This window comes from Lichenostomus cassidix, chromosome 8, assembly GCF_008360975.1.
Source record: "Lichenostomus cassidix isolate B80296 chromosome 8, HeHo_3.0, whole genome shotgun sequence".
Classification (NCBI taxonomy): domain Eukaryota; kingdom Metazoa; phylum Chordata; class Aves; order Passeriformes; family Meliphagidae; genus Lichenostomus; species Lichenostomus cassidix.
The window spans coordinates 21,804,718-21,821,954 of record NC_139489.1 but is presented as its reverse complement, the minus strand read 5'-3'; the positions used below and the strand labels follow the sequence as shown (position 1 = coordinate 21,821,954).

General features: G+C 41.5%; 1 protein-coding gene across 1 annotated transcript in view; it reads left to right on the top strand.

Annotated features, from left to right (window-relative positions):
• Positions 1–624: 624 nt before the first annotated feature.
• The window catches only part of CRB1 (crumbs cell polarity complex component 1), a 93,762-nt gene continuing 77,149 nt past the window's right edge, over positions 625–17,237 (top strand). Inside the window, exon 1 of the mRNA XM_085068298.1 lies at positions 625–1,040. Within this exon, the coding sequence (XP_084924424.1) occupies positions 965–1,040 (76 nt within the window). The 5' untranslated portion in view covers positions 625–964. The remainder of the gene's footprint in view (positions 1,041–17,237) is intronic.

The following is a 17,237-nucleotide window of genomic DNA, read 5'->3' as shown; positions in this document are numbered from 1 at the left end:
TAGAGCAGGACAAGGATTTTAGTATCTGTGAACAAAGTTTTGATCCGTGGATGAGGCACTATACACTGAGAGAGCTTTGGGCACAAACAGACCCTGCCTGTGCCATGCAGCAGTGAGGAGCTGCCGTGGCAGCTGGGGAAGACTCCCCGAGGACGAGCAGACTGAGGACACTTGCGCCAGCCACGGCTGTTTAACACCAGCCCTGGCTAAACACAAATGGAATCTGTCCCCTGCCCCCATCCCCTTTTCTTACCGATCCTGCTATGACGCCTCCTGCTCCTCTAAGTGCCTGGCTCCTCCATGAGCAGTTCAAGATTATAACACAACCTGATGAAGCTCAGAGGTCCTGTGCCAGCTGCCAGGAGGGTGCTTTCTAGTGAATCCAGTGTGAACAATAACAACGAAACAGAAAAATAATACTGAGGAAGAGAACAGGCTAATACCTAACTACTAAAAAGACTGAGAACGGGCATGTTTCATCTTTTCACTTCATGTGCTAAAGGTGTAAGATACAGAAGGGACTCAGAAAGCAGCGTTTGTGAGCTGACTGTGCAAGAAGGTGTTTGCAGTGTGAACTGGGAGGAGTGCCGTGCAGCGGGGCTTTGGTGGAGGATAACGAGTGCCGCGGCTGCGGTGCGCGGGCAGCCAGGCAGAGCGCATCACTCGCTCCCCAGCACACCGCCGGGGAGAGAGAGACTCCGCTCCAGCTCCCGGACAAATCTGCACCGGGTTTGAAAAATCGCTGGGACCTGCCGAAGTGAAACCTTAACAAGCACCACTGCCTTTGGGATCAAAGTGTGCAGGTTGGCAGGGAGCAGGCTGATGGGGGGCACGGGCAAAAGATGGCTCGTAGGGCGCTGGGCGCCCTGGGTGTGCCCTTAGCTTCAGACATGAGGAGAAAGCAGTGAGGATCAGCACGAGCCCTTTGGACAACAGGCAACTCAGCGGAGGATGTCCTATCAAGATGAATATGGCTCATTCAAGAATTAACTCTCTACTCATCTTCTACCTCGGTTTTTTGCTGCTCATCCATTTAAAAAGTAAGATTTGCACTTTTTCTTATTGTTCTGACATGTCCTCTGGGGAGATGGTTAGACATGCACTTCCAGCAGAAAGCTTGTGTTGTCAGGAGGCTTTAAAAATTTGATGGAGATGCCAAAAAGATTTAGTCTTTGAAACTAAGTTTTCAACGAGTTTGAAACTCGTTGCTTGATAGCTTTCCTGATCTCCTTGCTTTAACTTTTTTTTTTTTTTTTTAAATAAGGAATGAAAGCATTTTGTTGCTTTGCTCATTCAAATTTTTCTGCTAAAACTGTACCTATACTTTAAAGTCTGCTTTTTGATACCACTCATTCAGTAAATCTAAACCTTTCTAGTTGAAATCTAGACTAATTTATCCTCTGCTAAAACTGCTCATGTTACATTTTTAGTAGTATTGCTTTATTATATACTATATACTATATATATTAATATATATTATATATATTTTTAATTACAGCCCCTAGAGAGAGCGGTTATTAAACAACTGTGATGTACTTGATGTTGTAAATATATCCACTATGAGAGAGCACAAAAGTCCAGCTACTTTTATAGAAAAAAAATGTTCTCGGCAAACTTCCACATAAACAGAAGTGTGCAAAATAGTGGAAGTCACAATGGGTTTCCTTGATAATTGTGTCAGATGGCTGAGAGTAAATACAAGCCAAGGAGGCTAAATGGCCTCAGCTGGTGAGGCTGCTGTGTGTGTAGGAAAAGCAGCAGCTCTCGAACATGTTTAAAATGAAGATCTGCGGGATGTGTGCCTGAGGAGGCTGTTTGATTTGTGTCTGTTGCATGTGAATAGCAATAACACAAAGCTTTGAGCAGCTGCCATTAAACAAGAAGACTTGGCATTAGCGTACAGTGTTGTGTAATCTGGGTCACCTTCTGTTGCTGCATCACTCAAATTGTTACTTGGACAGTTTACAGCCCAACATAAATTAAAGACTAAAAAGCAAACAGATGCAGTTTGATCGACCAGCACTGAAAAAAAAAAATCCCACACTTGAAGATAAGAGAAAAATACAGAATGTCTTAGAAATATTATTTTGTTCTAGTAATTTTCTTTTTGGGGATGTACTGATGTGAATTAGGAAGCTGAAACAGTCTTTCTGAATAAACTCACAACAGGATATATTCTAAAAAAAAAAAAAAAAAAAAAGAGAGAAAAAAGGGGAGACTGGATCTTTCACAAAGCAATTTTTAAAGTCTACATACTGTAGGATGAACAATCAGAAAGTCTCTGACAGAGTCAGTTATCTAGGTTAAAAAAAGTAATAGGAGTAGTGTTAGTTAAGAAAATTTCATTCATACCTGAGGCAGGCAAATCAGAACAAAATATAAAAGCTTTGGGAAAGGGAATTAAAAGCTAAGTTCTTATAAATTAAGAAGGTCACATTAAAAACTTCATCACAAAGAAAATATTGCTAGAAAGTAAACAAGAAAAAGGCCCCCAATAATCAGTTTAAAGAAAAAAGATAAATACAAGTTTTGTCTTTCATCTCGGGTGGGCTCTGCTCAAAGCAGAATGCCAAGGGAGAGAAAAGTAATTGTATGTCATTTTCTGCCTTTTCCTTAGCCCAGTGAACTGGGATGACATCTCAGATGTGGCATGGGTTTTCTCTGGGTTATGGCTGTATGGGCAGTCTCAAGCAAGGGGCTTTTCAGGCTTGGAGAAGTCTCTCAGGTAGAACTGTGGCTGCTGCAAAATGATGTGATACAAATTGATATCCCAGGATGGAGCAGCTGCATCGGGAGCCAGAATCAGCCACAGGACCAGATCTCTGTCTATCAGTGCTGTGCATTTAATGATCTTGACAGGTATTTTCTCTTTAGAAAGTTTGTGCACCATTTGAAACTGCTAACAGTTTCTGTTAATGAAAACGTAACTGTGAACAGATAAGACAGGAATAGAAGCACAATAATTGACTGCAATTACTTTTCTACTTAAAAGTTAAAGCTGAGAAAGACCAAGACAGAAAAGCTGATGATAAAATGGAACAGAGGTGATTGATGATATTTATAAAAGTTGTATCAGCCGTTATGTTATTAAAATTAGTTTCCTGGACTTGTCTTCCCCCAAAGGATTCCAATCTTAGGTCCAGCTTAAAGGCAGGATGTTCCTTATAATTATTTATTCTAAACAATTTGGAAAATAAATAGTATTTAGAAGCCATGAACTCTGTATGCAAGCATTCAATACAAGTTGGATTTATATGGCATTTTGCGAACATAATTTGTTTCAACAAATCATACCAAATGAGATACTTACAGAAGATTAATGAGGGGACACCCAGAGATGGTGAGCTCTGTATGAGGGACCATGAATCCTTACGTACAACAGCTGACAGGAAGAGTGTCCCAAAACCAGAACAATATTGGTAACTCATTGCTGCCATGCTACTGTCTAACAGGAATTACAAGCATGAAACTGGGGGCAGAGAGTTGCTTATGAAATAGAGGAAGAGAAATTCTGACAAATGTAGGTATATTTACATATCAATTTTAGAAGTGATTCTCTCTGAAGCCATGTTCAGAATCTTTTAATTCAATATCCAAGTACCAATATTTTCTTTTTAATTAAATATCCAATTGCTGATATTTTCTTTTTTTTAACAAGTTTTACAATGGATCACTACTGCAAAATTGTCTTCCTTTTGGCAAAAATTCAGAAAAATAGTATTTTAAGGTCAGAACTTGTTGTTGTGCATGCCCTATTTCTGAAAGTGTTCAAGGCCTGGTCTAATGGAAGGTGCCCCTGCCCACAGCAGGTGCCTTCAAACTAGACGATCTTTAAGGTCTTTTCCAACCCAAACCGTTCTGTGATTCTATTTTTCTCCATTTTAGTGACTTCATGACTGTTCAGCAGAGCTGAAAAAAGTTATTATTTACTTCATAATAAGTGCTTCATAAATTGTTCAAATGTTCATAAATTAAGAATGGAAATTCATTTGGGATTGCTGTTACTGTGAGCAAAATACTTGAGCTTTACTTGCAGCCTTTTTTCACTCCTCTGAGATGCTGTCAATGTGAAATTTTTCCCTGTGGACAAGAACTCCTAATTTCCCACAACTATTCCCATTACTCACGAAACTTCTAATTACTGCTTAATTACTGCGTTAGGAATAAAGCTGTGCTTATGAAGAGATTTGTGGTTTTGCTCACACTGCTCATCCCTCATGCACACTCGGATGATGTAGGGAGCTTTCCAGCGAAGTCTTGTTAGTGTGGTTTGATGAGTTCAGAGCCCGTGATGAGTTCAGCGCTTCGGCAGCTCCTCATTAGCCCTCTGAGGAGCAGAGCCTGTCAGAGCTGCACTCAGCAGCCTCTGAGCACAGGCACCAGCAGCCTGCAGCTCTGCCTCCCTCCTGGCTGTCACACATTGCATCTGGAGCACAGCAAAAATGGAATGTCCTTCAGATGGCTGCCATCATCTTCAGGAAGCTAAAAGCAACAGCTTCTACACCCAGCTGTAATGGTGCTGGGTTGGGGCTTTTTTCCTTTTCATTTATATATTTTATTATGGATCATATCTCAATTTCTGGAATGAAATGAAATCTTAAGAATGAAAACTAGTAGCCCTGCAACTTTTAAAAAAGGCAGTCACTTCTGCAAGATAAATGTGCAAAAGTGACATTAAGAACGTCCCAACAGCACCTGGTTTTGAGCCTCTGAATTCAAATCCTTGCAAGGCATCCTTGGGGTACCACACCTGCCATTCCAAGAGCAGAGCAAGGATGCCAGGTTACAGACCCCCTCTCTGCTGTGTGCTCTGTGACATGGGACTGTTACCAGTGAGAACCTCAGGAGGCTAAACATTTTCCCACATCCCGTTCAGTCATTCAGAAATTACAGTGCGAGGAATCAGCATCTTCAAAAATTTAGCCTTCAGATGACAGTGATTTGGCAATACAGGATAAAGCACTGAATGATGTATTCATGGTCACAGGACAAAAAGGGAATTCTGCAGCAAGGACACTGATCAATCTCTGCAAGCAGGTGTTGTTTGTGAGTAATTACCTATTAGGAAAGAGTGTGATGGGAAAGAAAAGAGGTTGTGCAAAAGGGTGTTTTATCATTCATGCTTCACCAGCAGCACAGACCCCAAATGGATGTTGAAACACTGATAAGTGTTATCTTGTATCCATGATAATGTTCTGGAGAAACAGATGCTGGAATGTTAAAGCCTTTCATAGAAACAGAGGATATATTCCTGATTTTTAATATATAGATAAACCTTTCAAAGATGTCCCCACACAAAGTTTACATATCTATCTGTCTATCTATTTATCTATCTGACTGTCTGTCTGTCTGTCTATCCATCCATCCATCCATCCACAGTTTTTTGTTCTCCCTGTGTTACTTTTGATAAACCTAAAGCACCTAGGGGAGCCTTTTCCTTGTGCAAATCTCTATACCTTTTCCTCTCTGCAAGAGGAAGCTCAGGAAAAAGAAAAAAAACAACCCAGTGCTGTTTAGAGAATGCTCAAATTTTGATGGCCAAATTGGGTACTTCCCCACTGAAAAGTTACAGGGAAAGGCAAATATTTCGCTGTTATGTGTTGACAGTAAAATGACATGTAAGACACTGGAGAGTAATCAAACCTCAGTTCAGTACTGGCTGTATCCAGTTTTGAGTGCTGCTGTGAGCAAGAGAGAGGCAATTAGGAAAATGCTGGAAAGGGACAGCAAAAATAGAAAGACATTTAGAAAGATGTGCCCTCTGAGAAAGGGTCACAGGAAGAGAAGCCTGAGGGAAGACATGATTACAGTCATACCTCCACAAAACAGGATGGCAATCAGGGATGGTGATGAGATCAGTGGCTCCCTGTGACCTCTAGAAGGGCAGGCTCTGTAAAATAATAGATCCCACATACATCAGGAAAGATTTGTGTGACCCTTCCCAACTGAAGGATAATTAAGACTCTATATCAGAAGTTTGTAATGAATGGGTTAGATGGGTATCTGCCAGAGGTTGTCTAGACTGCTGTCTCCCAGCTGGTGTCACACAGGCAGTCAGCAGCACCTTGGGGGTGACCTGTGAAGATGTCAGGGGACAGAGCCCCAGAGAGGCACAGGTGGGCACTGCCCCAAGGGCTGTGGTGGCACTGAGGCTCCAGGGCAGCTCAGGCACAGCTCTTGGGCAGGGTGAGCAGATGGCTTCCTTCCCTTCCCTTCTGCACAAGTGGGGATTATCTGCTGTGCAAAACAAAGGCAGCCCTGAACCCAGCCCTCTGTGTTGCAGAAACAACAGAATTGTTGCCTAAATCTCAATGAGAAAATAATTTACTCTCACTCTTTGAGACATCAAGTACCTGCTCTTATTTTTTCGTAGCCTAGACTTAAAATAAGCACTTTGGCTATCAAAGTCACTCATTACAATGAGGATAGCACCTCATGCTGGAGACCGTGTAGTTTGATTTCTGGCTTTTGGAGTAAAATCACTTCTATTTTTACTTGCATTTTGAATATATTTGGTATGTTGGCAGTATGATGCAAGAAAATGTAATTAATGAATGGATTATCAATATCAAAATTTCCATTGTCAGAAACGTGAAAAGCAATGAAAATAAGGGGTTGCCTGATGAACCTAAATTTTACTGCCAGCTTCTCACTTCATACAAAAAGACAATGCAAAACTGGAACTTAGAGCACAAAAACAAGCAGCAGTAGATTCCTAGGAAACAGTTCTAGCTGGTCATTCTGGATACAGTACAACAAATTAACATTGGAGTAGGAGTCTTCATTCTGCTTAATCTAAGAGAAGTTTAACATTTTATTTTGATGGCAGCAAAAATCACTTACTTATAAAATATCAATGTTTAAAAATATATATATATATCTCCAGCCAGCTGCAAAGCAATAAATAAATATGTCTTAGTCCATGTTACTTAACTCTCTCTAATAAATAAATTAGAGAAATAGCAACATAAGTGCCTTTGTTCCTGCCTACAGGGATTAGCAGCCAAAGACCTCCCAGGGATACTTCTGCTTTGGGGTTTATTTTTATAATTCACATCCCAGCATTGAGAAAAACCTTTTAGACAATGCCTCAATCTCTAGGCAACCTTGAGTATTCCCCTTGCTCTTTGTGGTGGTCCAAAAAAGGAAAAAAGGTGCTGATATTTGCATTTTTCTAAGGGAAGTCTTTAAACCTAATTGACTCATCTAGAGTCACGGACAGTAGGCAGCAAGGAGATAAGTGATACCTATTACTTTCTAGATTGATATTACAGGGTAATTTCTTGTTTTTAAGGACTGACATGTTTTATCAGTTCTTCACTGCACTTCTCTATTTCCTCAGCCGTTCCCAGTGCCATATTGTACGAAAGCCGTCTAACACCAGCAAACAGCAAAAAAACCCGGCAGCCCAGATAAACCCTTTCCCAATGAGATTCTTGTGTTTACTTTATATTGATTATGTCTTACTCACCCATAAAATGGGTCAAGAGGAAGCTGCTTCCATCCTTTGACACAGACTGCAGCTGACAGGGCCTCTCGGCGGCACCACGCAGCTGCCGCTGCAGCTCTCCAGAGCTCCTCCAGGCCCAGCACAGCAGCCTCTCCAGGCATCAACAAAGCAAGGCTGCTGCAACTCCAGGGTTAGGGCAGCTTCTGCCTGCCTGCAATCTTATCAGCGGGGACAGAAAGCAGAATATTTCAAGGGCTAAATATTTCTGTGGGTAGAAAAGGGGCATGGGCTGCTAACCTGTTACAGTGTCCCCTCTCCGGCAGCTGAGGATCAGGGCACTTGCCTGGTGCAACCTTCTGTGCTGGGAAATGCTGTGCCTCAGTAATTGTGGCCTGGGTGGATGCTGGGGGGCAAGGGGACAAACTCCTTGCTTTTTTTACTACTCTTGCTTGCCTGCCCAAGGCTGAGCATGCTGGCAGCCTAGTCCCTTAAAGCTTTCCTTGAATAATGAGACAGACAAAGCATCTTTAACTGCATTAGTCAGGGGGTTTGCAGACAGGACAGATTCCTTCAAAGTGCCCTCAGTCACAGTGATTGAGATCAAGGCTGTGGGTAAACAAACAAAACTTTTTACCCTTCCCTTAGTGCTCAGCCATGGACACAATGGCCTGACAGTTGCTTTGCTGAGGTTTCTGAGAGGTACAACTGTGTTCCTGTACTGTGGTACTACCAAAGTCTGACTCTGGTAGATTTTCTTTCTGTCCTCTGAAATAAAGGCCAGAGATGCTCTAATTCACATTTAGACTGCCAGGGAGACTATAGGCAGCATAAGAGGCAGCATACACTGGCCACACTCTTCCCTTGACAGTTCCTGTTCTCCCTCACTGGGGTTTCCAACAGGGATGGGATGATACAGAACTGTATCATTAGCTGTTTCTCCTACATGGAGGGCCCTAGCTCTGAATTTGACTGTGACACATTTATTTCTTTATTTGAATGTGAGCTAGAGGGCTTTGAAAACAACATAATTTGACAGGAAGCCAAAGCAAGAACTCAGAAAGACAGACAGTCATCAGTCTGCAAGGATCCCAGCAACTGCAATTTCAGTAACCTTCACTGACAGATTACTCACAGCAGGGAACCCAAAACTCTGACTGTAATAAAGTAGCCTTGAAAAGACATCTGTATACAGCAGGAGCTTCAGAGGTGTTTAGCTCAGCTTTGTGGCAATTTGTAGATACTTCAAAAGCAGCTGTGATTGCACTCCTGGTATGGCAAACCATCCCTGAACCCCAACACAGTGAGTGTCCACATGGCTGAAAGAAGAGATCAGGCTCTGTTATCTGCACTGAGGAGTCTGCAGTGTAACTCACCACCCTCCCAACAGCTGGAAAGAGAGCCCTGAGAGTGTGTCTTAATGAATACACATCACCTGGCTGCTCCTTGGGCATCAGCCACCTCTGTTGCAGGAAGGGTACAGCTGTGCTGGCTGTAAGAAGGGCAAAAACACTACTGAGGTCTGACGCGGTGTAAAGAAATCCTAACTGTGCCTGGTCATCTCCAACAGCCCCCTACCTTCCTTTGACAGAGAGAGAAGGCACCAATCTTGTAAAATAAGCAAACAGAGGCTGCATAACAAGAGAAATGTGCAACGCCAGTGAGAAGCAGCCAGAGAATGACACTGATGGATCAGAGATTGCATCAGAGCTATTAAGTGGGATGGAAATGTGCAAGACGCTTGTAGGATCTTCTTTTCCCTGTTCAATCTTACAAGAATTCTGAAAGTGAGCCTCCACTGATGCCTACCAGAAAATGTAGGAAAATATGAAAAATGTGTTTGTGGGAATGATAATCCAAGCCTTTTTGATCCCTGTCTGTACATGTATTTGGAGCAGAATGCAAATAGGTACCTCTGCAATGCAACTGCCGAAAGCAAATATCTGGCCATCATTTTGTAGGACTCGCCAATCCAAGCTTTCTAGCTAAACCCATCCCTTCTCTCTCATTAAATACAGCTGACATTTGTAATTCAATTTGTAATACTAATGGTACAGAACATTTTGCAAGCCTCAGTCCATGTAAAAATGCCCTCTGTTTGATATAACAAGAACTATCTGTTCTGTTTTCTCTTGAGTATGTCTTAAATGTCTGATCCAATTTAGTCTAACATTTTCCCATTTTGGAGCTCGTGGAAAAGTGCAAGAAGAATAAAGTTACTAAAATCCATTGCCATTTTCACATTCAAAAGGCTGTTTCCAAAGAACATTGTGTTTCCCAAAAAAAACCAAGTAGGCATCTTAGAACTTCCACCATGTTCCACAGTAGTGAAGGGACAAGACCTTGAGGTGTGGGGAGCAGAAATTTAATGGAATTAAACAGGACAAGGAAGAATTGCATTGACCATCTTTGAAGGATCTGTATATAAAAATCTTCCTAGCAAACAGACTGACCTAATGATCTAACAAGTGACAGAAAGGAGTATAAAAGAGACAAATGCAGTTTTCTGCTCACAGCAGAACAAAATCAGATCTACTATCAGATCAAATCACTTCCATTACAGCCTAAAACCCATAAATACTCCTACATTCTTCATTTTGTTTGGGGAATTGCCCATCAGGTTCATAGATTCAAGCAGGCACTTTGTGTTCCCAGTGATCTCTCTGAGTGTTCTCACTGCCCAGGGACCAGGAAAATATCCTACAGTGGCCCTCCTGTATCTCCAGCCAACACCTCTGAGCTGGCAATGATTTTGCTGCAGCAACACAGGCATATGTAGTACATGATTCTGCTATTCCACAAGGAAATTTGAGCAGAGTTGATTTCAGTTTCATGTATTCTGGTTTTTCTTCCTGAGTCATTTCAGTGAAGATGTTGCTATGTTCTGTGCAGTGAGGACCAGCATGGCTTTGCTAATGAAACCAAGAAATCAGAGGTTGTAATCAAGCGTGGTTTCTTTTCTAGGAGATGGAGAATGATGTTTTGAGATATTTGAGATTTTGGTATTGAGACTTTGATTGGCTGGAAACAATGACTCTGTTATATTCCAGCTCTTAAAACTAGACTTTGAGGGAACTGCATTCTTCATTACTACTAGGAGCAAATGGAGACTGTTACTACACTTTACAGAGATTTTTGTGCAAAAGGTTTGCAGCAGCAGAAATGTGTTTGCATCCTGAATTGCATAATTTCTTCATTGGACTAACAAAGAAGCATGTTCTAGGGGGAACTCACACAGCAACCTGCCAACACTCTCTCATTGTGCTTCAGTTTCAGACCTATTGTGTCAGCATTTCTACAGACAGGGGAACCCTTTCCTTACTTTTATTAGCAGAACTGCAAACACCCACAGAGCTGAGAGATGGATTTTCCTGTCTTTTAAACCTGATTATCTTGTATGCCAGGGCTCTGAATCAGCCTGAAGAATTCTGGGTCTTCATGGGTGACTGCTTCTTTTCTGCAATCCCCGATGAGCACCAGCACTTCCATTAACCACAGGCATGGGGTTACACATGCTTACAGTAAACCTGGCTTTCCAAAAGTGAGAAATTTGTACTAAATCGTTGCAGAAAGTTCCGAGAAGTAGTCACATCATAGGCAATGGGTGCTGAGCTTTCTGCTCTAGTTGATGCAGTGGTTTGAACTAGATAATCACCAATAGTCCCTTCCAACCCTTTCTGTTCCATGTGAATCATTTGCATTTTAGCTGAGCCCATTACACCAATGCTGGTAAAGCAGCCACCTCAGGGAGTGTATCAGAATTGCTGTCCCACCAATTCTGGAACATTTATTATCATTCAGTTACAAAAGGTCATTAGAGTTTGTTGGAAGCTGGTTAGTGACAGGAAAAACTGTGAAGTGGAAAGTAGGAGGAAAGAGGCTGCAATGTATATTTCAGACTCCTTTTGAAAACAAAACAAACCAAAACAAAAAATCAGTTACTAGATTCATTGGAAAAAAAAAAAACCAACCCAAAACCAAAGAAAAAGTCTCCACTGTGTTACCACTGTCATGCAGACTCTGTTACTATCTCTTCAGGACCCCCTGCAAAGTAGCAGGAATGTGAACATGGCCCTGAATAAGACCCCAAGCTCAGAAATGTCTCCAGACATCAAGGATGAAAACAGTCAACAGAGAGGAAACTCCTATGTGCAGAACAGAGCTTGAATTCTGTAACGTATGTTCAGCCACCACAGGGACATCTGTAAAACTTGTCACTTGCTTTTAAAAAAGGTCTAGTGTTTTTAAGATCTTGACCTGGAGGAGAGGTCCAGTGATCCAGCCTTTCAAACTGCAGTCATGCCCTATTCCAGCTATTACATGCCTCATTTTTGTTAATCTTCTCTAATTAGTTCTGCTTCTCAAGTGAAGTCTTGGAATCTAACACTTTTCTGTGCTAATACCAAGGGCTCTGCTTTCATCTCAAGGTCAGCCCAGCATTTCACCTTGTAAAACTCATTTGTCCTCCTAGCACTTACACTTGTACATCGAGCTTGAGTTTAGACATCCGTTTAGACTCTCTCAAAGACATTTGCTGACTTTAAAGTTACCCTTAAAGGTGTGGTCGTGGCCAAAGCCAGCAGAGTCATGCAAGTGTGGAGGAACAGATTTCTTTTAGGTTCTTTCTCTTCCTTGCAAATGTGCAGAGAAAATTGCTCCCAAGAAAATAATTTCAGCTTTTTCCCTGGGAGGTGTTTTGCATGTTTTACAACACATAAGCAGATTGGCCTCAGAGCCTGCAAGGAGGCACTTGACGGTTTTATAGGTGAGAATGCTGAGCTGAGAAGGGCAAGGTGAATACCTTGCTTGCAGTGAGAGAGTTGTGAACAATCCGAGTGATCTCCATGTTCAAATCATTAAATTTATATCTTGTGTTTCTCACTTCATATGTTATACATGCACACTAATATAGATATGTATTAGGGGGAGGACACACATACAGCCTTCCATATTTTTGTTGTACCTGAGAGATCTGTAATATGGCAAGCATTTATTTTTTAAAAATGGCATTATTGTTAATTCACTCTCATAACAAAGGGAGGCAGGTTTTTATGTGCAATTTCTTTTGCTAACTGTAAGAATTTATATATCACATCTTTCATTTGATGACCCTTAGCTGTCCCTTTTGAAGGGATCAAGTCACTCAGAGCCCTTCCTCTGTGAGGGCTGGAGAGATCCAGCAGTTACTAGGGGCACATGATGGCTGAGGTGTGAACACTAATGGGAGGAGGCACCTGAGCCCCAGGCAAGAAGCAACACACTCTTCTCCAGCTGATGCTCAATCCAAAATGGCAGACTATTTTCAGGTTAAAAAACCTTAACTGGGCAAGGGGGAAAAGTCAGCCTGCAGTGATATATAACCTAGAGTCCAATCAGTTTAAACAGCTTCCTTTGAGCCTCGCTGCTGCAGCTGGGGATAAAATTTGCAGTTCATCTAAATGGGTCACCCAATCTTGATGCTTTTATATTTAATGCTGTCATGAATTGCAAATAAGCATAGCACAGCAACAGGATAATGGTAGAAAAGCAAGCATTTTTAGGGTTCAGTTATTTCATATGCAAAAATAAAGAAAATCTGTTAAATATTCAACCTGGTTCCTTAAGATAAATTATAATAGATATGTAAATGCAATATGTGGAAAATACTTGGCCTTTTCAATTTTGAATAGTTAACACATAATTCTTGTATCTGAAAATACTAGCCCTGAAATATTTTGTGGAGTTTATGAACTATTTACGAGTTCTTTTGTCTTAAACCTCTCCACTGGGATTTATAAACTCATTTCTAAATCATCAATAACAGGATATTTATTTTTCCAGAACTGCAATTATACTGACCAATGTCCATCTAACCCCTCTTATATCTGATTACCCTGACGTCCAGAAACAGGACAAAAATAGTAGAAAACCCTTTCATTCTCCCCACCTCTAAGGTTGAGGAGGAAAGAACAGCACGTGCACAAAGACTAAACTCACAGACTTGGTGCAAGACCAGTGCCTAATTTTAAAACCTGAAAACTGTTCTAAAGGTTAGCAACCCAATCTGCAGGAGCCTTCAGTAGAGATGCACTGCATTTCAGGGCTTTGGTGCCAGAATTGAGTTCCAGATGAGCTGTAGGTCTGTATTTCGTTCGTCTTTATGACAATGTGTCACCTTTCCAAGGATATTTCAGGAAAAAAACCACACTGTGGAGGTAAATTGTGCCTTAACTCTGCACTGATTTGGGCACAGGACACTCAGCACCTTTCAGTGCTGACCATCAGTGGGCCACAAGCAGAGGTCTTGTCTCATGACACCCAATAAAGTGTCTTGCAATCACATCAAGTGGGACAAACCTGCACCTTCCCCTATGTGGGCAATGCAGTATCTTTCCTTACTGAGGAATACTGCTTAGAAAGAGAAAAAAAGTACTAGGGAGCATCATCTAGGAGATGATATGGGACAAGAGTTATGGACAAAAGACATCCTCACAAACTGCTTTTCTAAGTTCTTCTTTAGCTCCAAGTTGTCATTCAGACATGTTCATAGTGCAGTAACTTAATTACCTCCACTTTACTCTCTCTCGCTCAGCGCATGGTGACAATGGTTTTATCATGGAAATATTTTCTCTACAGAGCACTCTGAGTACTGACAGCTCTTTTCTCTTTACCTCCTTCACACTGTCACCCTTCTATATTTGCCTTGACACTGTCTTCACATTGTCTTGACATTGTTCTGACAGTTAAGAAAACTCAATCACTGCAGCAAACAGCCATGACAATGTGGAGAAGAAAAAGGAAGAGTGTTATTAAAATTGTTGAGGAACTCTGAAGATTTACAGGCTAGTGAAGACTAGATTTTGCTTTTTCCAAACCATATTCCTAGTGAGTTTTTAATAAAAAACTGCTTTATGAAAGTCTTCAGCCAAGGCTGGCAAAAGTCATCTCAAAGAAGTCAGTTGGCAGTTATGGATTCTGTACCTGAAATTCAGATATTCCTAAATAACAATCCCTCTCACTGCCATGAGTTCAGGAACATTATGAGAGCTACTTCAGCCCATCTCCTGAATTACTGGGAAATGCTGACTTTTGGGACTCTCCAGATTCACTTTCCCCCAGGTATGCCATTCAAACTGGGATCCCTTTTGGGGGCAACCAGAAGAGAAAAGTGGCCACAGAAAGAAGAAATCAGGTTAGCTGGAGCTTTAGCTCCCTTTGCTAATAATAAAATAGAATTTTGTTTTGTTGGTTCACAAATTAGAAGCCTAGAAAGAAAGCCTCACTCCCTAACAATAAGTCTGACAAATGCCAAGTGTTGAGTTAACAAGTAATGAATGCACATATGCAAATTAATGCTCACCTGGTTAATTTTACGGCTAATTTCATACATTTAGTCATGATGCCCAAAGCACAGGTAAGACGAAAACAGAACAGAGGCACAATTAGCCTAAAGAGTCAAGACAGAAACAATATGTTTCCATTTATCCAGAGAGAAAATTAAGCTTTAAATGCTTGTGCCTGAATTCGCTTGATGAAGCATGGGCTTGATGCAATTAAGAAAAATGGCACAAAGAAAAGGTCTCCACATAAGAGCAAACACTTTTGAACTATAGATTACAGCATTTATTCGAAATGCTGTACTGGATGGTGAAACTCCAACTGACCTGGCAGGCTGAACGACAAACATTTTGGTGCCTCCTTCCTATGCTTTTATGTCTACATGCTCCCTTTATTATTAATGGAATAATATTTGCTACAGTAGGCTACCATGGTCAAATCAATACCACAGTGCCTTGAAAAGACACCACAGCTGAACCTCTAATTAAGTACAATATTTTGTTCCTTTTAAATGAGACACTATTTGAGGAGTAGAGTAACAGTGCCTTGTTCTGCTTAAGGTATCTATAATTAATAACACCAATGATCAAAGGAAATGTGATCCTAAGAGGAAATGGCTTTTGAGGATCCCTAGGTATTAAATACTGAGAACTTCTCAGTCTGTTCTGCAGTCTCTCAATACACTATGTTTTGTGGTGCCCTTTGGGATCATAAAACAAGCCCCATCATAGATCTCTGCAAAAAAATGCTCCCAGCAAGATAGTCACTAGATATTTATCATTTATTCATTATTGCCATGAAATTTTTCTTAATTTTTTTTCCTGGCCAGACCCTTACTGTCACACAGATCTCATTTATTTATTTAGCATAATTTAATATAAAGCAGGACAGGACGCTGCCCTGTAATGTGCCCTGTACTGGTAAGTCTGGACTGGTAATGTGAGGAAGGTCCCTTCCCCCAAAACAGGGAATTCTTTTTGTTTTTACATCATTGTATGGCACCAAAGTTTCTTCAGATAGAGTAAGCACCTGGATGTCAAGCTGTGGAGGATTCAGTTCCCTCCTCCCACTTGCTGGTCTTACCTCCCCCTGCCCAGCCACCACCCCACCAACACCCAGAGCTCTCCCTGTGTCTTTAGAGCAGATTTGTGCCACACAAAACTCCTTTGTCACTGCAACAGGATGGCTAAATGTTGTATCCAGGGGAACAGCAGGTCAGAGCATCCTTGTTGTCCTCTGGACCATGCCATGGAGTGAGAGCACTTCAGCTCCGGAGGTGTCTGTGTTGCCCCTTGTGCCCTGGGCTACAATTACCGTGGGCTCACTCACCAGCCACACAAAGCTGCTCTAACTTCCCATCCCTGCCCTGGAAATTCAAATCTGCTTTGGATCAGGCCTCAGAGGAAGACCAGGAGAATGAATGGCAAAAAAATCTAAGGTGGGGAAGTGAGACCTGGGAAAGGAAGGAGAGATGAGGAGTCAGATCTACCCCTTACATACATTGAATAAACAGAGGAAATAAAGGAGATTATTAATGGGAAAACAGAAATTAAAAAAGCCTTCAAGAAATTACTCTACTATACTGATTACTACTGGTGAACGTTGATTTATGAGTAATATTAATTTTTTTATTATTTTACTGGAAAAAATGGTATTGATCTAATTCTGATAAAGGCTTCCTGGATACCTCTTCATTTACAGCAGAAATTTGATGCCCTAGTGGCAGATGTTTTTATTTTAAAACACACCATCACATTAAGCTTTAACAATTTGACTTATGTAAGGCTTATTTCTTAGCATATTCCCTAAGGAATGTTCCTGGGCATACCCTGATGCTAGTAAATATTCTGGTTTTGTCTTACTTCTACAACAAAAAATCTTTTAAAAGGTTTAAGAGAAAGGTACCCCTAATTATATGGTGGGTTCTCAATACCTACTTTTACTCTTCCTTTGGATCATTCACTCCTCCTCAGTGCTTCTGAGCTTGCTCTGCAAATAAAAGATGGTAAAAACATGAAACAAAACCGTTCTTGCTCTGTTACAAGTCAGTAGAGATTTTAGGATGCTACAGCACAGTCTGCAGGTCAGGAAAGCCACCACAGATTTTGTGTCAGAGCCATAACTGTGCTCACTTTCACGGGTCACTAAAACCAGTGTTCCAAGGGCCAGCCCTCTGCACAGTTCACATGAAAATATCCTTCTGCTGTGCCTGGGACTGATTTTTGTCTGTGGGAAATCAGTGAGGGCAACTTGTGCAGGTCAGGATCCCATCATTGCTCTTCCCCAACCTCAGTGTCATGCCCTTGGCCCTGTGGGCAGCTGCCCTCAGCACAGGGCTCAGCAGGACAGCTGAGGAAATTCGGGTAGCGCCAGCTCCCTGTGAGACTCTGCCTGCCCCAAAACACTGGAGCTGCGACTTTCCCCAAGCAGTCTTGAAATCCCAGTTGGTAATTAGTTCATGCAGAGCTAATTG